This window comes from Panulirus ornatus, chromosome 7, assembly GCF_036320965.1.
Source record: "Panulirus ornatus isolate Po-2019 chromosome 7, ASM3632096v1, whole genome shotgun sequence".
Classification (NCBI taxonomy): domain Eukaryota; kingdom Metazoa; phylum Arthropoda; class Malacostraca; order Decapoda; family Palinuridae; genus Panulirus; species Panulirus ornatus.
The window spans coordinates 51,576,575-51,599,345 of record NC_092230.1 but is presented as its reverse complement, the minus strand read 5'-3'; the positions used below and the strand labels follow the sequence as shown (position 1 = coordinate 51,599,345).

Here is a 22,771-nt window from a genome sequence, read left to right as displayed (position 1 = left end):
ATGTGAGAAATACTTAGAAAAGCAAATGGATTTGTATGTAGCATTTATGGATCTGGAGAAGGCATATGATAGAGTTGATAGAGATGCTCTGTGGAAGGTATTAAGAATATATGGTGTGGGAGGCAAGTTGTCAGAAGCAGTGAAAAGTTTTTATCGAGGATGTAAGGCATGTGTACGTGTAGGAAGAGAGGAAAGTGATTGGTTCTCATTGAATGTCGGTTTGCGGCAGGGGTGTGTGATGTCTCCATGGTTGTTTAATTTGTTTATGGATGGGGTTGTTAGGGAGATGAATGCAAGAGTTTTGGAAAGAGGGGCAAGTATGAAGTCTGTTGGGGATGAGAGAGCTTGGGAAGTGAGTCAGTTGTTGTTCGCTGATGATACAGCGCTGGTGGCTGATTCATGTGAGAAACTGCAGAAGCTGGTGACTGAGTTTGGTAAAGTGTGTGAAAGAAGAAAGTTAAGAGTAAATGTGAATAAGAGCAAGGTTATTAGGTACAGTAGGGTTGAGGGTCAATTCAATTGGGAGGTGAGTTTGAATGGAGAAAAACTGGAGGAAGTGAAGTGTTTTAGATATCTGGGAGTGGATCTGGCAGCGGATGGAACCATGGAAGTGGAAGTGGATCATAGGGTGGGGGAGGGGGCGAAAATTCTGGGAGCCTTGAAGAATGTGTGGAAGTCGAGAACATTATCTCGGAAAGCAAAAATGGGTATGTTTGAAGGAATAGTGGTTCCAACAATGTTGTATGGTTGCGAGGCTTGGACTATGGATAGAGTTGTGCGCAGGAGGATGGATGTGCTGGAAATGAGATGTTTGAGGACAATGTGTGGTGTGAGGTGGTTTGATCGAGTAAGTAACGTAAGGGTAAGAGAGATGTGTGGAAATAAAAAGAGCGTGTTTGAGAGAGCAGAAGAGGGTGTTTTGAAATGGTTTGGTCTCATGGAGAGAATGAGTGAGGAAAGATTGACCAAGAGGATATATGTGTCGGAGGTGGAGGGAACGAGGAGAAGAGGGAGACCAAATTGGAGGTGGAAAGATGGAGTGAAAAAGATTTTGTGTGATCGGGGCCTGAACATGCAGGAGGGTGAAAGGAGGGCAAAGAATAGAGTGAATTGGAGCGATGTGGTATACAGGGGTTGACGTGCTGTCAGTGGAGTGAATCAAGGCATGTGAAGCGTCTGGGGTAAACCATGGAAAGCTGTGTAGGTATGTATATTTGCGTGTGTGGACGAGTGTATGTACATGTGTATGGGGGGGAGGGGTTGGGCCATTTCTTTCGTCTGTTTCCTTGCGCTACCTCGCAAACGCGGGAGACAGCGACAAAGTAAAAAAAAAAAAAAAAAAAAAAAAAAAAATATATATATATATATATATATATATATATATATATATATATATATATATATATATACTCAGTGAATGTAGGTTTGCGGCAGGGGTGTGTGATGTCTCCATGGTTGTTTAATTTGTTTATGGATGGGGTTGTTAGGGAGGTGAATGCAAGAGTTTTGGAAAGAGGGGCAAGTATGAAGTCTGTTGGGGATGAGAGAGCTTGGGAAGTGAGTCAGTTGTTGTTCGCTGATGATACAGCGCTGGTGGCTGATTCATGTGAGAAACTGCAGAAGCTGGTGACTGAGTTTGGTAAAGTGTGTGAAAGAAGAAAGTTAAGAGTAAATGTGAATAAGAGCAAAGTTATTAGGTACAGTAGGGTTAAGGGTCAATTCAGTTGGGAGGTGAGTTTGAATGGAGAAAAACTGGAGGAAGTGAAGTGTTTTAGATATCTGGGAGTGGATCTGGCAGCGGATGGAACCATGGAAGCGGAAGTGGATCATAGGGTGGGGGAGGGGGCGAAAATCCTGGGAGCCTTGAAGAATGTGTGGAAGTCGAGAACATTATCTCGGAAAGCAAAAATGGGTATGTTTGAAGGAATAGTGGTTCCAACAATGTTGTATGGTTGCGAGGCGTGGACTATGGATAGAGTTGTGCGCAGGAGGATGGATGTGCTGGAAATGAGATGTTTGAGGACAATGTGTGGTGTGAGGTGGTTTGATCGAGTAAGTAACGTAAGGGTAAGAGAGATGTGTGGAAATAAAAAGAGCGTGTTTGAGAGAGCAGAAGAGGGTGTTTTGAAATGGTTTGGTCTCATGGAGAGAATGAGTGAGGAAAGATTGACCAAGAGGATATATGTGTCGGAGGTGGAGGGAACGAGGAGAAGAGGGAGACCAAATTGGAGGTGGAAAGATGGAGTGAAAAAGATTTTGTGTGATTGGGGCCTGAACATGCAGGAGGGTGAAAGGAGGGCAAAGAATAGAGTGAATTGGAGCGATGTGGTATACCGGGGTTGACGTGCTGTCAGTGGATTGAATCAAGGCATGTGTATGGGGGTGGGTTGGGCCATTTCTTTCGTCTGTTTCCTTGCGCTACCTCGCAAACGCAGGAGACAGCGGCAAAAAAAAAAAAAAAAAGAATATATATATATATGGGAGCGGGGGGCTGGAAATCCTCCCCTCTCGCTTTTTTTTTTAATTTTCCAAAAGAGGGAACAGAGAAGGGGGCCAGGTGAGGATATTCCCTCAAAGGCCCAGTCCTCTGTTCTCAACGCTACCTCGCTAATGCGGGAAATGGCGTATAGTATGAAAAAAAAAAAATATATATATATATATATATATATATATATATATATATATATATATATATATATATATATATATTTTTTTTTTTTTCACACTATTCGCCATCTCCCGCGATAGCGAGGTAGCGTTAAGAACAGAGGACTGGGCCTTTAAGGGAACATCCTCACCTGGCCCCCTTCTCTGTTCCTTCTTTTGGAAAAAAAAAAAAAAAAAAAAAAAAAAAAATGAGAGGGGAGGATTTCCAGCCCACCGCTCCCTTCCCTTTTAGTCGCCTTCTACGACACGCAGGGAATACGTGGGAAGTATTCTTTCTCCCCTATCCCCTATATATATATATATATATATATATATATATATATATATATATATATATATATATGGGAACTTCGGTGAAGGGCGCAAGTGGGGAGGTGAAAACAAGTAGTGGTGATGTGAGAAGGAGATGGAGTGAGTATTTTGAAGGTTTGTTGAATGTGTTTGATGATAGAGTGGCAGATAGTGTTTTGGTCGAGGTGGTGTGCAAAGTGAGAGGGTTAGGGAAAATGATTTGGTAAACAGAGAAGAGGTAGTGAAAGCTTTGCGGAAGATGAAAGCCGGCAAGGCAGCAGGTTTGGATGGTATTGCAGTGGAATTTATTAAAAAAGGGGGTGACTGTATTGTTGACTGGTTGGTAAGGTTATTTAATGTATGTATGACTCATGGTGAGGTGCCTGAGGATTGGCGGAATGCGTGCATAGTGCCATTGTACAAAGGCAAAGGAGATAAGAGTGAGTGCTGAAATTACTGAGGTATAAGTTTGTTGAGTATTCCTGGTAAATTATATGGGAGGGTATTGATTGAGAGGGTGAAGGCATGTACAGAGCATCAGATTGGGGAAGAGCAGTGTGGTTTCAGAAGTGGTAGAGGATGTGTGGATCAGGTGTTTGCTTTGAAGAATGTATGTGAGAAATACTTAGAAAAGCAAATGGATTTGTATGTAGCATTTATGGATCTGGAGAAGGCATATGATAGAGTTGATAGAGATGCTCTGTGGAAGGTATTAAGAATATATGGTGTGGGAGGAAAGTTGTTAGAAGCAGTGAAAAGTTTTTATCGAGGATGTAAGGCATGTGTACGTGTAGGAAGAGAGGAAAGTGATTGGTTCTCTGTGAATGTAGGTTTGTGGCAGGAGTGTGTGATGTCTCCATGGTTGTTTAACTTGTTTATGGATGGGGTTGTTAGGGAGGTAAATGCAAGAGTTTTGGAAAGAGGGGCAAGTATGAAGTCTGTTGGGGATGAGAGAGCTTGGGAAGTGAGTCAGTTGTTGTTCGCTGATGATACAGCGCTGGTGGCTGATTCATGTGAGAAACTGCAGAAGCTGGTGACTGAGTTTGGAAAAGTGTGTGGAAGAAGAAAGTTAAGAGTAAATGTGAATAAGAGCAAGGTTATTAGGTACAGTAGGGTTGAGGGTCAAGTCAATTGGGAGGTGAGTTTGAATGGAGAAAAACTGGAGGAAGTGAAGTGTTTTAGATATCTGGGAGTGGATCTGGCAGCGGATGGAACCATGGAAGCGGATGTGGATCATAGGGTGGGGGAGGGGGCGAAAATCCTGGGGGCCTTGAAGAATGTGTGGAAGTCGAGAACATTATCTCGGAAAGCAAAAATGGGTATGTTTGAAGGAATAGTGGTTCCAACAATGTTGTATGGTTGCGAGGCGTGGGCTATGGATAGAGTTGTGTGCAGGAGGATAGATGTGCTGGAAATGAGATGTTTGAGGACAATGTGTGGTGTGAGGTGGTTTGATCGAGTAAGTAACGTAAGGGTAAGAGAGATGTGTGGAAATAAAAAGAGCGTGTTTGAGAGAGCAGAAGAGGGTGTTTTGAAATGGTTTGGTCTCATGGAGAGGATGAGTGAGAAAAGATTGACCAAGAGGATATATGTGTCGGAGGTGGAGGGAACAAGGAGAAGAGGGAGACCAAATTGGAGGTGGAAAGATGGAGTGAAAAAGATTTTGTGTGATCGGGGCCTGAACATGCAGGAGGGTGAAAGGAGGGCAAGGAATAGAGTGAATTGGATCGATTTGGTATACCGGGGTTGACGTGACACATATATCCTCTTGGTCAATCTTTCCTCACTCATTCTCACTTATATTCTCTATGTATAGATAGATACAGTAGGTTTAGATATATATATATATATATATATATATATATATATATATATATATATATATAGATATATATATTTTTTTTTTTTTTATACTTAGTCGCTGTCTCCCACGTTTGCGAGGTAGCGCAAGGAAACAGACGAAAGAAATGGCCCTCTTCTGCTCTCTCAACCACGCTCTTTTTATTTCCACACATCTCTCTTACCCTTACATTACTTACTCGATCAAACCACCTCACACCACACATTGTCCTCAAACATCTCATTTCCAGCACATCCATCCTCCTGCGCATAACTGTATCCATAGCCCACGCCTCGCAACCATACAACATTGTTGGAACCACTATTCCTTCAAACATACTCATTTTTGCTTTCCGAGATAATGTTCTCGACTTCCACACATTCTTCAAGGCTCCCAGGATTTTCGCCCCCTCCCCCACCCTATGATCCGCTTCCATGGTTCCATCCGCTGCCAGATCCACTCCCAGATATCTAAAACACTTTACTTCCTCCAGTTTTTCTCCATTCAAACTTACCTCCCAATTGACTTGACCCTCAACCCTACTGTACCTAATAACCTTGCTCTTATTCACATTTACTCTTAACTTTCTTCTTTCACACACTTTACCAAACTCAGTCACCAGCTTCTGCAGTTTCTCACATGAATCAGCCACCAGCGCTGTATCATCAGCGAACAACAACTGACTCACTTCCCAAGCTCTCTCATCCCCAACAGACTTCATACTTGCCCCTCTTTCCAAAACTCTTGCATTCACCTCCCTAACAACCCCATCCATAAACAAATTAAACAACCATGGAGACATCACACACCCCTGCCGCAAACCTACATTCACTGAGAACCAATCACTTTCCTCTTTTCCTACACGTACACATGCCTTACATCCTCGATAAAAACTTTTCACTGCTTCTAACAACTTGCCTCCCACCATATATTCTTAATACCTTCCACAGAGCATCTCTATCAACTCTATCATATGCCTTCTCCAGATCCATAAATGCTACATACAAATCCATTTGCTTTTCTAAGTATTTCTCACATACATTCTTCAAAGCAAACACCTGATCCACTCATCCTCTACCACTTCTGAAACCACACTGCTCTTCCCCAATCTGATGCTCTGTACATGCCTTCACCCTCTCAATCCATACCCTCCCATATGATTTACCAGGAATACTCAACAAACTTATACCTCTGTAATTTGAGCACTCACTATTATCCCCTTTTGCCTTTGTACAATGGCACTATGCACGCATTCTGCCAATCCTCAGGCACCTCACCATGAGTCATACATACATTAAATAACCTTACCAACCAGTCAGTAATACAGTCACCCCCTTTTTTAATAAATTCCACTGCAATACCATCCAAACCTGCTGCCTTGCCGGCTTTCATCTTCCGCAAAGCTTTTACTACCTCTTCTCTGTTTACCAAATCATTTTCCCTAACCCTCTCACTTTGCACACCACCTCGACCGAAACACCTTATATCTGCCACTCTATCATCAAACACATTCAACAAACCTTCAAAATACTCACTCCATCTTCTCACATCACCACTACTTGTTATCACCTCCCCATTTGCGCCCTTCACTGAAGTTCCCATTTGCTCCCTTGTCTTACGCACTTTATTTACCTCCTTCCAGAACATCTTTTTATTCTCCCTAAAATTTAATGATACTCTCTCACCCCAACTCTCATTTGCCCTCTTTTTCACCTCTTGCACCTTTCTCTTGACCTCCTGTCTCTTTCTTTTATACATCTCCCACTCAATTGCATTTTTTCCCTGCAAAAATCGTCCAAATGCCTCTCTCTTCTCTTTCACTAATAATCTTACTTCTTCATCCCACCACTCACTACCCTTTCTAATCAACCCACCTCCCACTCTTCTCATGCCACAAGCATCTTTTGCGCAATCCATCACTGATTCCCTAAATACATCCCATTCCTCCCCCACTCCCCTTACTTCCATTGTTCTCACCTTTTTCCATTCTGTACTCAGTCTCTCCTGGTACTTCCTCACACAAGTCTCCTTTCCAAGCTCACTTACTCTCACCACCCTCTTCACCCCAACATTCACTCTTCTGTTCTGAAAACCCATACAAATCTTCACCTTAGCCTCCACAAGATAATGATCAGACATCCCTCCAGTTGCACCTCTCAGCACATTAACATCCAAAAGTCTCTCTTTCGCGCGCCTGTCAATCAACACGTAATCGAATAACGCTCTCTTGCCATCTCTCCTACTTACATACGTATACTTATGTATATCTCGCTTTTTAAACCAGGTATTCCCAATCACCAGTCCTTTTTCAGCACATAAATCTACAAGCTCTTCACCATTTCCATTTACAACACTGAACACCCCATGTATACCAATTATTCCCTCAACTGCCACATTACTCACCTTTGCATTCAAATCACCCATCACTATAACCCGTATTGGTATAACCTGTATTGATATTAAGATGTATTTTTGTGTTTGGAAGATCATTGTGGTGAGAGTACTAGGATGAAATGATTTTGCTTTACCTTAGATAGGCTTCAAAGCTTTTCTTACATCAGACTTACTCATTTGAACACAACTTTTGCAATTTCAATGAGTACTATGTGTTTTTCCTCTACATGATATTAGTAATCCAGACCAAATAAACATTCAGAATGGTAAATAAAGTAGTAAAACAGTGGCTTCACAGTTGCTGTTTATGCAAAGAATTGATCCACTCTCTGTGACTCTGCTGCCAGCTAGAGGGAGGGCTCATGTTGGTAGTAGGGCTCCTCCCATGACCCCTGCAAATTTCAGTCATACTCCTCTGATTACACTTTATTGTGTGACTCTGCCACCAGTGAGAGGGAGGGCTCAGGTGGTAGTGTATTGGCCCCTCATAGTGCCCCAGCTAACTCAAGGATCACCATGTCCCCTACCCTGGAGCAGCCCATTGGGTAGTAGGTTGTTGACAGCAGCCACCCAGGGTGGTACTACCATCCTGACTGAGGAGCATTAAAGTGGTGCCCAGAACCATCTTACACTCTCCATGTCAGGATTGCTGGTCTTTCTGTCTCATCGAAATGGGACTACTGAGCTAGTCCTACCATCTTCTTACAAGCACCGTACACCTAATCGAATCTTGCATATTATCATTACTTTTCTTACATAAGTGCTCTTGCCAATTCCTGTCCACTCAAACATTTATAAGTAATATCATGACAGATTCACTCAGATTTATGGCTCCAAGTCCATGGCATCATGGGGTGCTAAGAATCTCTGGGTTTCTGCCTGACTCTACTGCCAATGAGAGGAAGGGCTCTGGCAGTAGTAGTACCAGCCCTTCCCATGTCCTTTCCCTCTCTGTGAGACCTTCCTCTTTTTCAATTCACAATACCAACATTCTTAGTCTCATTAATAACTTCTCCTCCATTCAACACCATCTGTCTAGTACCTCTCCTAATATCTTAATTCTTTCTGAGACACAGGTATCTAATGAAGTTCTCACGAGTCCCTTTTTCATATCTAACTTTAACCTCCACTCACAATTCCAGTTCAGAGGTGATGTTTGTGCTTATTCCAACATAACACACCTATTGCACACCTCAGTGACCTTGAGTCTCCAAACGTTGATGTTTTGTGGCTCAAAGTTTGTCTCCCCACTACCTCACTTTTCTTCTGTTTTGCCTAGTGCTCTCCGGATTCAATAAATTTTGTAGCTTTTTCAACTTTTTAAACCCCCTGCCATGAGACTGTGACATCCTCTCACCCATAAGCCGAGATCCTCTATCTTGAAGATTTCAACATTCACCATAGGGAATGGTAGAATTCCTCCCGTATGGATATAGTGGAGGGATTGAAGCCTTCATGTTCTCCATTCTCAATGATTTAGAACAAATTATCTCCCACCCTACCCATATATCTGACTCCTGTGACCACTCTCCTAATATTTTGGATTTGTTTTTCACCTGTAGTCCATCTTACTGTAAATACACAATCTCTTCCCCAGTTGGTTTATCTGATCACACTCTCATAATTTTATCTATTCAAGTGGCACCTCCCCCTCCAGCAGTCTCTTCTAAGCATAACTTCTTTTCTGACTTGGGTAAATCACTGTCTCTTATGTGGTGATGCTTTTATCTCCACCAAGTGCATAGCAGAGGTTATTCTTGCAGGAATGGAAGCATTTATCCCTTCTTCCTCCAAGACAACTTCTTCATCCAATCCATGGTTCAGCCATTCGTGTTCTGAGGCCATCCAGACAAGGGATCAGGCATATCAGGCTTGGAAAAACTCTCCTTCCTTTAGCTCCAAATCAACTTTAATCTATGTCCATAATTGCTGCAAGCACTTTATCCTTGAGGCAAAGCATTACTTTATTCAAAGGAAGTGTGATAACTCTCCTCGTCATCCACTGATAGGTCTTTCTGGTATTTAGACAAGGTCATCTCTAACAACTTCTGTCACTCTACCTTTCCCTCACTTTTCTGTTCTAACGGTACTTAGCTGCCTCTACTATAGCTGTCCCTCCTGTTGACAAGGCAAGTCTTTTTGGTTCCCTTTTCTCCTCTAACTTCACTTTGGATGAGTCTAACATATCTTCACCCCCGGATGCTCCTCTTAAGCTGCATTCAGACCTGTGCAACTTTTTGTGCACATGCCTATTGCATGAAGAGTCATGCATCAGTGCAAGGTAAGGCATGCTTCAAATCCATGCACACAGGCCAACATGCACAGACTCACAAGGGTGCAACTGTCTCCCCATCCAAGATGGGGAGACTCGTGCAACAGTTTCCAGTCTACCATGGTTCAGTATATTCTTTTTCTTCCGTTTTATATTTTAGTTTTTGTTTGTATTGCTAGCAAGGCAGATTGGTCCAGTGAAAAGATATAAACTTCATTGAGGATCCTGATGACTGAAAAGAGTGTGTGTGCATCTCTCCAGGGGTGAACAGAAAGAGACATGCAGATAAAGGCATGTGTAAACGTATGTGTTGCATGCATAGAGACATAGGAAGTTGTGCACATATTTAGGTCGCTTACTGACATCCACCCTTGCATAGTAGTTTTAAATTACAAAAAGAAAAGCACAGTTGTAGTAGTAGTTAGATTTTCCTGCACGTCCCATCACTAATTGGGAATTGATAAAGACAATCTTGCACAGGTCTGAATGCACCTTACTAATCCTGTGCCTCTTCCTGTAATCTCTTTTTGGATTGTTCAAAAAGGGCTTCTTTCTCTGGACACAAGCAAGACTTATGGTCTTGATGGCATCCATCCCTGTTTACTAAAAGAGTGTGCCTCTGATTTTGCCCCTGTCCTTGCTCGTCTGTTCCTTTTCTGCTTAAAAACCAAAACTTTTCCTTCTCTTTGGAAACACGCATTGATACATCCCATCCCTAAGAAGGGTGACTGTTCTGACCCCTCTAATTATAGTCCAATTGCTTTGACATCTACCCCTCTAATTTTAGTCCTATTGCTTTGACATCTACCCCTCTAATTTTAGTCCTATTGCTTTGACATCTACCATTTCCAAAGTCTTTGAATCCGTCCTCAACTCCCATATCCTTAAACATCTAGAAAATCACAGTTGTCTCTCTGATCACCTGTATGGCTTCTGTAAGGCGAGATCCGCTGGTGATGTTCTTTCCTATCTTACTAATGTCTGATCATCCGTGAAAGATTTTGGGGAGTCATGTGTAGTTGCCCTTGACATATCTAAGGCTTTTGACAGGGTGTGGCATTGGCATCTCTTCTCTAAGCTCCCCTCTTCTGGCTTCTCTCCCTCACTTTGCTCCTTCATATCTAGATTCCTCTCTGGCTGATCTATCTTAGTGGTTGTTGATAGATCAGCCTCCCAACTTTTTTCCATTGCCAGCGGTGTCCCTCAAGGTTCTGTCCTGTCCCCGACACTTTTCCTCCATTTTTTCAGTGATTTCTTCTCTACAGTTAATCCAATGCACTCATATGCTGATGACTCAACACTGCATTCGTCTACATCATTTATATTCTCTCTTCTCTCACTAGATCTGCATCTCATCTTGACACAGCTTCCTCAATAAATTCAGACTTGGACAGGATATCTCAGTGGGTAGACAGAATCTTGTTAAGTTTAATGCCTCCAGGACCCAATTTCTACCCATCTCTCCATTGAAAATGCCTTACAACTCTCGCCTCTCCTTTGACAGTTCTGTAACATCCACTCTTTCTTGAAAACCCCACATTACAAGAATAGTTGATTTAGCCTTTAAGAAACTGGGTGTCCTGTTTAGATGTTGAAACTTTTTCTCTTCTGAACAGTTGCTCTGTTTATACAAGGGATTAACTCATCCTTGTATAGAGTATTGCTTTCACATTTTAGGTGGTTCTAGCTCTGTATCCTTACTTGACAGAGTTGAGACAAAAGCGGTCCAGCTTATAAACTGTCCTAGGCTGGCTTCCAAATTTGACCCCCCTTTCCCTCGTCTGTAGGTATTACTTTGGTTTTTGCTTATGAGAGCTGGCTGCTTGTTTCCCCCTACTACTAGCTAGACCACACGATACTCACCAAACTGCTGTGTCACATGATTAATGTGTGGCATTCGGTATCTCAAGGGTGGGCCATTTTGTTACCTGCTTCTTTCCCTACATGTTGATGCTTTGGAAATCTCTCCCTTCTTATGTCTTTCCCAATACCTATGACCTGGCACATTTCAAATGACAGGTCTTTCATGTCCTCAGAAATTCATAAATACTTTCCCTTGCCTTTTCTTCTTCTGCTTCATAATTCTCTCTTTATTTCAGTTAAGGCCCAGCCTTGATGTGGACTTTTGTCTGTGACTGGAGCCTTCAACATAAAAAAAAAAAAAAAAGGGTGTGAGAGCAGTACTTCATACAAGGATGAATGAATCCTTTGTAAAGACAGAGTGACTGTTCAGAAGAAAAGAAATTTCTACATCCAAACAGGACACCCAGTTTCTAACAGGCAGACTTGTACTCTTTGCTTTTCACCATCTCTTCCTTGGAGTTATTACATTAGATCAGTATCCCTCTGATTTCCACCATGTCTTTAAGATTCTTAGCTTTTCTAAGTACTTCCTCGCTTGATGACTCCAGGTCAAACTTAACCTTAATTGGTCACCCCTTACATCCTTTACAATGGAAACTGCATCTGGAAGTCCTGTAGCCTCTAGCAGTCTCTTGATATACATTGCTTCCTTTTTTTCTCCTTTTTCCTTACCTGGTTATGATCACCTTCCAAGCCAAATATACTTGGTGATTTACATCTGCTAACCTCTGGCATCACTAATCTTTGTAATTTTGGTGTTTTTTTTTAGCTAGATCCCTCAGTGTGGTAGTGTCAACCTCCATGTCTATAACTTTATAATCTCTCTTTTGGCAAGCAAGCACTGGTCCTGTATGCCCTGTACTTTTCTAAACTTTCCATGCCTGTAATTAATGTGGTGGTCAAAGTACTTTTTATGGAGACTTTCAACAAAGAAGATGAAGCCATGCATAGATTACAAATGACTAACAATATGTGTTTATTTTTCAGTTACGTTTTGCCACAACAGAAGCTCCAGACAAAATTACAAAGGCAGTAAAGGCAGCAGATGAAGCTTTGATGACAGAGAAAAGTCTTGCCATAGAGTGTGATCATCTCCAGCAGCAGGTTTGAAACATTGTTCAAGCAATCTTTTGGAGAGTAGAACAGATAGAATATCTGAAATCTGGTAGAATGTTAAAAAAAATCTGTAGGCCAGAAGCAATATGCAGATTTTGGATTTTGTGGATGTTAAAAATGCGGACCACATATTGTGTTCTGAACATACTGTAACTGTACCAAGAATGTTTTGCACACTAGAATTAGGCTCTAAATATTATTTGTTGGTAATATATGCAAATGTATGCTTTATTATTTTCATTTATTTATTTATTTTACTTTGCTTTGTCGCTGTCTCCCGCATTTGCGAGGTAGCGCAAGGAAACAGACGAAAGAAATGGCCCAACCCACCCCCATACACATGTATATACATACATGTCCCCACACGCAAATATATATACCCATACATCTCAATGTACACATATATATACACACACAGACATATACATATATACACATGCACACAATTCACACTGTCTGCCTTTATTCATTTCCATCGCCACCTCGCCACACATTGAATAACATCCCCCTCCCCTTCATGTGTGCGAGTTAGCGCTCGGAAAAGACAACAAAGGCCCCATTCGTTCACACTCAGTCTCTAGCTGTCATGCAATAATGCCCGAAACCACAGCTCCCTTTCCACATCCAGGCCCCACACAACTTTCCATGGTTTACCGCAGACGCTTCACATGCCCTGATTCAATCCATTGACAGCACGTCGACCCCGGTATACCACATCAATCCAATTCACTCTATTTCTTGCCCGCCTTTCACCCTCCTGCATGTTCAGGCCCCGATCACTCAAAATCTTTTTCACTCCATCTTTCCACCTCCAATTTGGTCTCCCACTTCTCCTCATTCCCTCCACCTCCGACACATATATCCTCTTGGTCAATCTTTCCTCACTCATTCTCTCCATGTGCCCAAACCATTACAAAACACCCTCTTCTGCTCTCTCAACCACGCTCTTCTTATTTCCACATATCTCTCTTACCCTTACATTACTTACTCGATCAAACCACCTCACACGACATATTGTCCTCAAACATCTCATTTCCAGCATATCCACCCTCATGCACACTTCTCTATGAATAGCCCACGCCTCGCAACCATACAACATTGTTGGAACCACTATTCCTTCAAACATGCCCATTTTTGCTTTCCGAGATAATGTTCTCGACTTCCACACATTCTTCAAGGCTCCCAGGATTTTCACCCCCTCCCCCACCCTATAATTCACTTCTGCTTCCATGGTTCCATCCGCTGCCAGATCCACTCACAGATATCTAAAACACTTTACTTCCTCCAGTTTTTCTCCATTCAAACTTACCTCCCAATTGACTTGACCCTCAACCCTACTGTACCTAATAACCTTGCTCTTATTCACATTTACTCTTAACTTTCTTCTTTCACACACTTCACCAAACTCAGTCACTAGCTTCTGCAGTTTCTCACATGAATCAGCCACCAGCGCTGTATCATCAGCGAACAACAACTGACTCACTTCCCAAGCTCTCTCATCCCCAACAGACTTCATACTTGCCCCTCTTTCCAAAACTCTTGCATTCACCTCCCTAACAACCCCATCCATAAACAAATCAAACAACCATGGAGACATCACACACCCCTGCCGCAAACCTACATTCACTGAGAACCAATCACTTTCCTCTCTTCCTACACGTACACATGCCTTACATCCTCAATAAAAACTTTTCACTGCTTCTAACAACTTTCTCCCACACCATATATTCTTAGTACCTTCCACAGAGCATCTCTATCAACTCTATCATATGCCTTCTCCAGATCCATAAATGCTGCATACAAATCCATTTGCTTTTCTAAGTATTTCTCACATACATTCCTCAAAGCAAACACCTGATCCACACATCCTCTACCACTTCTGAAACCACACTGCTCTTCCCCAATCTGATGCTCTGTGTATGCCTTCACCCTCTCAATCAATACCTTCCCATATAATTTCCCAGGAATACTCAACAAACTTATACCTCTGTAATTTGAGCACTCACTCTTATCCCCTTTGCCTTTATACAATGGCACTATGCACGAATTCCGCCAATCCTCAGGCACCTCACCATGAATCATACATACATTGAATAACCTTACCAACCAGTCAACAATACAGTCACCCCCTTTTTTAATAAATTCCACTGCAATACCATCCAAACCTGCTGCCTTGCTGGCTTTCATCTTCCGGAAAGCTTTTACTACCTCTTCTATGTTTACCAAATCATTTTCCCTAACCCTCTCACTTTGCACACCACCTCAATCAAAACACCCTATATCTGCCACTCTATCATCTAACACATTCAACAAACCTTCAAAATACTCACTCCATCTCCTTCTCACATCACCACTACTTGTTATCTCCTCCCCATTAGCTCCCTTCACTGAAGTTCCCATTTGCTCCCTTGTCTTATGCACTTTATTTACCTCCTTCCAGAACATCTTTTTATTCTATACCCTAAGATTTAAAGATACTCTCTCACCCCAACTCTCATTTGCCCTCTTTTTCACCTCTTGCACCTTTCTCTTGACCTCCTGTCTCTTTTTTTTATACATCTCCCACTCAATTGCATTTTTTCCCTGCAAAAATTGTCCAAATGCCTCTCTCTTCTCTTTCACTAATAATCTTACTTCTTCATCCCACCACTCACTACCCTTTCTAATCAACCCACGCTTCTCATGCCACAAGCATCTTTTGCGCAAGCCATCACTGCTTCCCTAAATACATCCCATTCCTCCCCCACTCCCCTTACCTCCTTTGTTCTCACCTTTTTCCATTCTGTACTCAGTCTCTCCTGGTACTTCCTCACACAAGTCTCCTTCCCAAACTCACTTACTCTCACCACCCTCTTCCCCCCAACATTCTTATTTTCTGAAAACCCATACAAATCTTCACCTTCACCTCCACAAGATAATGATCAGACATCCCTCCAGTTTCACTCTCAGCACATTAACATCTAAAAGTCTCTCTTTCGCACACCTGTCAATCATGCTTTATTATAATAATAAATAAATAAATAAATAAATATATTTAGAATTTAGAGTTTAGAATATCCCTGAGGATAGGGGAGAAAGAATACTTCCCACGCATTCCTCACGTGTCGTAGAAGGGGACGGGCGCAGGGGGCGAGGAACCCTCCCCTCCTTGTATTTTAACTTTCTAAAAGGGGAAATAGAAGAAGGAGTCACGCGAGGAGTGCTCATCCTCCTCGAAGGCTCAGATTGGGGTGTCTAAATGTGTGTGGATGTAACCAAGATGAGAAAAAAGGAGAGATAGGTAGTGTGTTTGAGGAAAGGAACATGGATGTTTTGGCAACCAAGATGAGAAAAAAGGAGAGATAGGTAGTGTGTTTGAGGAAAGGAACATGGATGTTTTGGCTCTGAGTGAAACGAAGCTCAAGGGTAAAGGGGAAGAGTGGTTTGGGAATGTCTTGGGAGTAAAGTCAGGGGTTAGTGAGAGGACAAGAGCAAGGGAAGGAGTAGCACTACTCCTGAAACAGGAGTTGTTGGAGTATGTGATAAAGTGTAAGAAAGTAAAGTCTAGATTGATATGGGTAAAACTGAAAGTTGATGGAGAGAGATGTGTGATTATTGGTGCATATGCACCTGGGCATGAGAAGAAAGATCATGAGAGGCAAGTGTTTTGGGAGCAGCTGAATGAGTGTGTTAGTGGTTTTGATGCACAAGACCGAGTTTTAGTGATGGGTGATTTGAATGCGAAGGTGAGTAATGTGGCAGTTGAGGGAATAATTGGTATACATGGGGTGTTCAGTGTTGTAAATGGAAATGGTGAAGAGCTTGTAGATTTATATGCTGAAAAAGGACTGGTGATTGGGAATACCTGGTTTAAAAAGCGAGATATGCATAAGTGTACATATGTAAGTAGGAGAGATGCTCAGAGAGCGTTATTAGATTACATGTTAATTGATAGGCACGCGAAAGAGAGACTTTTGGATGTTAATGTGCTGAGAGGTGCAAGTTGAAGGTGAAGATTTGTACGGGTTTTCAGAAGAGAAGAGAGAATGTTGGGGTGAAGAGAGTGGTAAGAGTAAGTGAGCTTAGGAGGAGACTTGTGTGAGGAAGTACCAGGAGAGACTGAGTACAGAATGGAAAAATGTGAGAACAAAGGAGGTAAGGGGAGTGGGGGAGGAATGGGATGTATTTAGGGAAGCAGTGATGGCTTGCGCAAAAGATGCTTATGGCATGAGAAGAGTGGGAGGTGGGTTGATTAGAAAGGGTAGTGAGTGGTGGGATGAAGAAGTAAGATTATTAGTGAAAGAGAAGAGAGAGGCATTTGGACGATTTTTGCAGGGAAAAAATGCAAATGAGTGGGAGATGTATAAAAGAAAGAGGAAGGAGGTCAAGAGAAAGGTGCAAGAGGTGAAAAAGAGGGCAAATGAGAGTTGGGGTGAGAGAGTATCATTAAATCTTAGGGAGAATAAAAAGATGTTCTGGAAGGAGGTAAATAAAGTGCGTAAGACAAGGGAGCAAATGGGAACTTCAATGGAGGGGGCTAATGGGGAGGTGATAACAAATAGTGGTGATGTGAGAAGGAGATGGAGTGAGTATTTTGAAGGTTTGTTGAATGTGTTTGATGATAGAGTGGAAGATGTAGGGTGTTTTGGTCGAGGTGGTGTGCAAAATGAGAGGGTTAGGGAAAATGATTTGGTAAACATAGAAGAGGTAGTAAAAGCTTTCCGGAAGATGAAAGCCAGCAAGGCAGCAGGTTTGGATGGTATTGCAGTGGAATCTATTAAAAAAGGGGGTGACTGTATTGTTGACTGGTTGGTGAGGTTATTTAATGTATGTATGATTCATGGTGAGGTGCCTGAGGATTGGTGGAGTGCTTGCATAATGCCATTGTATAAAGGCAAAGGGGATAAGAGTGAGTGCTCAAATTACAGAGGTATAAGTTTGTTGAGTATTCCTGGGAAATTATATGGGAGGGTATTGATTGAGAAGGTGAAGGCATGTACAGAGCGTCAGATTGGGGAAGAGCAGTGTGGTTTCAGAAGTGGTAGAGGATGTGTGGATCAGGTGTTTGCTTTGAGGAATGTATGTGAGAAATACTTAGAAAAGCAAATGGATTTGTATGTAGCATTTATGGATCTGGAGAAGGCATATGATAGGGTTGATAGAGATGCTCTGTGGAAGGTATTAAGATATATGGTGTGGGAGGCAAGTTGTCAGAAGCAGTGAAAAGTTTTTATCGAGGATGTAAGGCATGTGTATGTGTAGGAAGAGAGGAAAGTGATTGGTTCTCAGTGAATGTAGGTTTGCGGCAGGGGTGTGTGATGTCTCCATGGATCTGGAGAAGGCATATGATAGGGTTGATAGAGATCCTCTGTGGAAGGTATTAAGAATATATGGTGTGGGAGGCAAGTTGTCAGAAGCAGTGAAAAGTTTTTATCGAGGATGTAAGGCATGTGTACGTGTAGGAAGAGAGGAAAGTGATTGGTTCTCAGTGAATGTAGGTTTGCGGCAGGGGTGTGTGATGTCTCCATGGTTGTTTGATTTGTTTATGGATAGGGTTGTTAGGGAGGTGAATGCAAGAGTTTTGGAAAGAAGGCAAGTATGCAGTCTGTTGTGGATGAAAGAGCTTGGGAAGTGAGTCAGTTGTTGTTTGCTGATGATACAGCGCTGGTGGCTGATTCATGTGAGAAACTGCAGAAGCTGGTGACTGAGTTTGGTAAAGTGTGTGAAAGAAGAAAGTCGAGAGTAAATGTGAATAAGAGCAAGGTTATTAGATACAGTAGGGTTGAGGGAAAAGTCAATTGGGAGGTAAGTTTGAATGGAGAAAAACTGGAGGAAGTAAAGTGTTTTAGATATCTGGGAGTGGATTTGGCAGCGGATGGAACCATGGAAGCGGAAGTGAATCATAGGGTGGGGGAGGGGGCAAAAATTCTGGGAGCCTTGAAGAATGTGTGGAAGTCGAGAACATTATCTTGGAAAGCAAAAATGGGTATGTTTGAAGGAATAGTGGTTCCAACAATGTTGTATGGTTGCGAGGCGTGGGCTATGGATAGAGTTGTGCGCAGGAGGGTGGATGTGCTGGAAATGAGATGTTTGAGGACAATATGTGGTGTGAGGTGGTTTGATCGAGTAAGTAATGTAAGGGTAAGAGGGATGTGTGGAACTAAAAAGAGTGTGGTTGAGAGAGCAGAAGAGGGTGTTTTGAAATGGTTTGGGCACATGGAGAGAATGAGTTAGGAAAGATTGACCAAGAGGTTATATGTGTCAGAGTTGGAGGGAACGAGGGGAAGTGAGAGACCAAATTGGAGGTGGAAAGATGGAGTGAAAAAGATTTTGAGTGATTGGGGCCTGAACATGCAGGAGGGTGAAAGGCGTGCAAGGAATAGAGTGAATTGGAACAATGTGGTATACCAGGGTCGACGTGCTGTCAATGGATTGAATCAGGGCATGTGAAGCATCTGGGGTAAACCGTGGAAAGTTGTGTGGGGCCTGGATGGAAAGGGAGCTGTTGTTTCGGGCATTATTGCATGACAGCTAGAGACTGAGTGTGAACGAATGGGGCCTTTGTTGTCTTTTCCTAGTGCTATCTTGCACACATGAGGGGGGAGGGGGATGGTATTCCATGTGTGGCGAGGTGGCGATGGGAATGAATAAAGGCAGACAGTGTGAATTGTGTGCATGGGTATATATGTATGTGTCTGTGTGTGTATATATGTGTACGTTGAGATGTATAGGTATGTATATTTGCCCTCCTTTCACCCTCCTGCATGTTCAGGCCCCGATCACACAAAATCTTTTTCACTCCATCTTTCCACCTCCAATTTGGTCTCCCTCTTCTCCTAGTTCCCTCCACCTCCGACACATATATCCTCTTGGTCAATCTTTCCTCACTCATTCTCTCCATGTGACCAAACCATTTCAAACACCCTCTTCTGCTCTCTCAACCTCGCTCTTTTTATTTCCACACATCTCTCTTACCCTTACGTTACTTACTCGATCAAACCACCTCACACCACACATTGTCCTCAAACATCTCATTTCCAGCACATCCATCCTCCTGCGCACAACTCTATCCATAGTCCACGCCTCGCAACCATACAACATTGTTGGAACCACTATTCCTTCAAACATACCCATTTTTGCTTTCCGAGATAATGTTCTCGACTTCCACACATTCTTCAAGGCTCCTAGAATTTTCGCCCCCTCCCCCACCCTGTGATCCACTTCCGCTTCCACGGTTCCATCCGCTGCCAGATCCACTCCCAGATATCTAAAACACTTCACTTCCTCCAGTTTTTCTCCATTCAAACTCACCTCCCAATTGAATTGACCCTCAACCCTACTGTACCTAATAACCTTGCTCTTATTCACATTTACTCTTAACTTTCTTCTTTCACACACTTTACCAAACTCAGTCACCAGCTTCTGCAGTTTCTCACATGTATATATATATATATATATATATATATATATATATATATATATATATATATATATATTTTTTTTTTTTTTTGCTTTGTCGCTGTCTCCCGCGTTTGCAAGGTAGCGCAAGGAAACAGACGAAAGAAATGGCCCAACCCACCCCCATACACATGTATATACATACGTCCACACACGCAAATATACATACCTACACAGCTTTCCATGGTTTACCCCAGACGCTTCACATGCCCCGATTCAATCCACTGACAGCACGTCAACCCCGGTATACCACATCGCTCCAATTCACTCTATTCCTTGCCCTCCTTTCACCCTCCTGCATGTTCAGGCCCCGATCACACAAAATCTTTTTCACTCCATCTTTCCACCTCCAATTTGGTCTCCCTCTTCTCCTCGTTTCCTCCACCTCCGACACATATATCCTCTTGGTCAATCTTTCCTCACTCATTCTCTCCATGTGCCCAAACCATTTCAAAACACCCTCTTCTGCTCTCTCAACCACGCTCTTTTTATTTCCACACATCTCTCTTACCCTTACGTTACTTACTCGATCAAACCACCTCACACCACACATTGTCCTCAAACATCTCATTTCCAGCACATCCATCCTCCTGCGCACAACTCTATCCATAGCCCACGCCTCGCAGCCATACAACATATATATTTTTTTTTTTTTATACTTTGTCGCTGTCTCCCGTGTTTGCGAGGTAGCGAAAGGAAACAGACGAAAGAAATGGCCCAACCCCCTCCATACACATGTATATACATACGTCCACACACGCATATATACATACCTACACAGCTTTCCATGGTTTACCCCAGACGCTTCACATGCCTTGATTCAATCCACTGACAGCACGTCAGCCCCGGTATACCACATCGCTCCAATTCACTCTGTTCCTTGCCCTCCTTTCACCCTCCTGCATGTTCAGGCCCCGATCACACAAAATCTTTTTCACTCCATCTTTCCACCTCCAATTTGGTCTCCCTCTTCTCCTTGTTCCCTCCACCTCCGACACATATATCCTCTTGGTCAATCTTTCCTCACTCATCCTCTCCATGTGCCCAAACCACTTCAAAACACCCTCTTCTGCTCTCTCAACCACGCTCTTTTTATTTCCACACATCTCTCTTACCCTTACGTTACTCACTCGATCAAACCACCTCACACCACACATTGTCCTCAAACATCTCATTTCCAGCACATCCATCCTCCTGCGCACAACTCTATCCATAGCCCACGCCTCGCAACCATACAACATTGTTGGAACCACTATTCCTTCAAACATACCCATTTTTGCTTTCCGAGATAATGTTCTCGACTTCCACACATTCTTCAAGGCCCCCAGAATTTTCGCCCCCTCCCCCACCCTATGATCCACTTCCGCTTCCATATATATATATATATATATATATATATATATATATATATATATATATATATATATATATATATATTTTTTTTTTTATACTTTGTCGCTGTCTCCCGTATTAGCGAGGTAGTGTTAAGAACAGAGGACTGGGCCTTTGAGAGAATATGCTCACCTGGCCCCCTTCTCTGTTCCTTCTTTTGGAAAATTAAAAAAAACGAGATGGGAGGATTTCCAGCCACCCACTCCCTCCCCTTTTAGTTGCCCTCCACAACACGCAGGGAATACGTGGGAAGTATTCTTTCTCCCCTATTCCCAGGGATAATATATATACATATACATATCAATATATGTGTCAGGGGTGGAGGGAACGAGGAGCAGTGGAAGACCAAATTGGAGGTGTAAGGATGGAGTGAGAAAAATTTTGAGCGATTGGCACCTGAGCATACAGGAGGATGAAAGGCATGCAAGGAATAGAGTGAATTGGTACGATGTGGTATACCGGAGTCAATGTGCTGTCAATGGATTGAGCCAGGGCATGTGAAGCGTCTGGGGTAAACCTTGGAAAGTTTTGTGGGACCTAGATGTGGAAAGGGAGCTGTGGTTTCAGTGCATTACACATGACAGCTAGAGTTTGAGCGTGAACGAATGTGGCCTTTGTTGTCTTTCCTGGCACTACCTCATGCTCGTGCGGGGGGGAGGGGGTGCCATTTCATGTGTGACTGGATGGCAACAGGAATGAATGAAGGCAGCAGGTAAGAATATGAACATGTGTATATATGTATATGTCTGTGTATGTAAATGTGCATGTGTGGGCATGTATATATATACGTGTGTATGTGGGTGGGTTGGGCCATTCTTTCGTCTGTTTCTCTGTGCCCCCTTCAAAATGCTGGAGACAACGACAAAGTATAGTAAAATAAATAAAATCAATATCCCTGGGGATGTGGAGAAAGAATACTTTCCACACATTCCCGCGTGTTGTGGAAAGCAACTAAAGGGGATTGGAGCAGGGGGCTAGAAACCCTCCTCTCCTTGTATTTTTACTTTCTAAATTGGGAAACAGAAGAAGGAATCATGTGGGGAGTGCTCATCCTCCTCAAAGGCTCAGATTGGGGTGTCTAAATGTGTGTGGATGTAACCAAGGTGAGAAAAAAGGAGAGGTAGATAGTATGTTTGAGGAAGGGAACCTGGATGTTTTGGCTCTGAGTGAAACAAAGCTCAAGGGTAAAGGGGAAGAATGGTTTGGGAACGTCTTGGTTGGTGAAAGGACAAGAGCAAAGGAAGGAGTAGCACTACTCCTGAAGCAAGAGTTGTGGAAGTATGTGATAGAGTGTAAGAAAGTAAACTCTAAGATTGATATGAGTAAAACTGAAAATGGATGGAGAGAGATGGGTGATTATTGGTGCCTATGCACCTGGCCATGAGAAGAAAGATCATGAGAGGCAAGTGTTTTGGGAGCAGCTGTGTGAGTGTGTTAGCTGCTTTGATGCACAAGACTGGGTTATAGTGATGGGTGATTTGAATGCAAAGGTGAGTAAT

The 22,771-nt window shown here is 42.7% G+C and overlaps 1 protein-coding gene across 2 annotated transcripts in view; it reads left to right on the top strand.

Annotated features, from left to right (window-relative positions):
* Nucleotides 1-22,771, top strand: part of Rint1 (RAD50 interactor 1) — a 223,513-nt gene that overhangs the window by 9,379 nt on the left and 191,363 nt on the right. For both annotated transcript variants that reach the window (XM_071663813.1, XM_071663814.1), the window contains one exon: nt 12,315-12,431. In XM_071663813.1, coding sequence (XP_071519914.1) covers nt 12,315-12,431 — 117 coding nt within the window. The remainder of the gene's footprint in view (nt 1-12,314; nt 12,432-22,771) is intronic.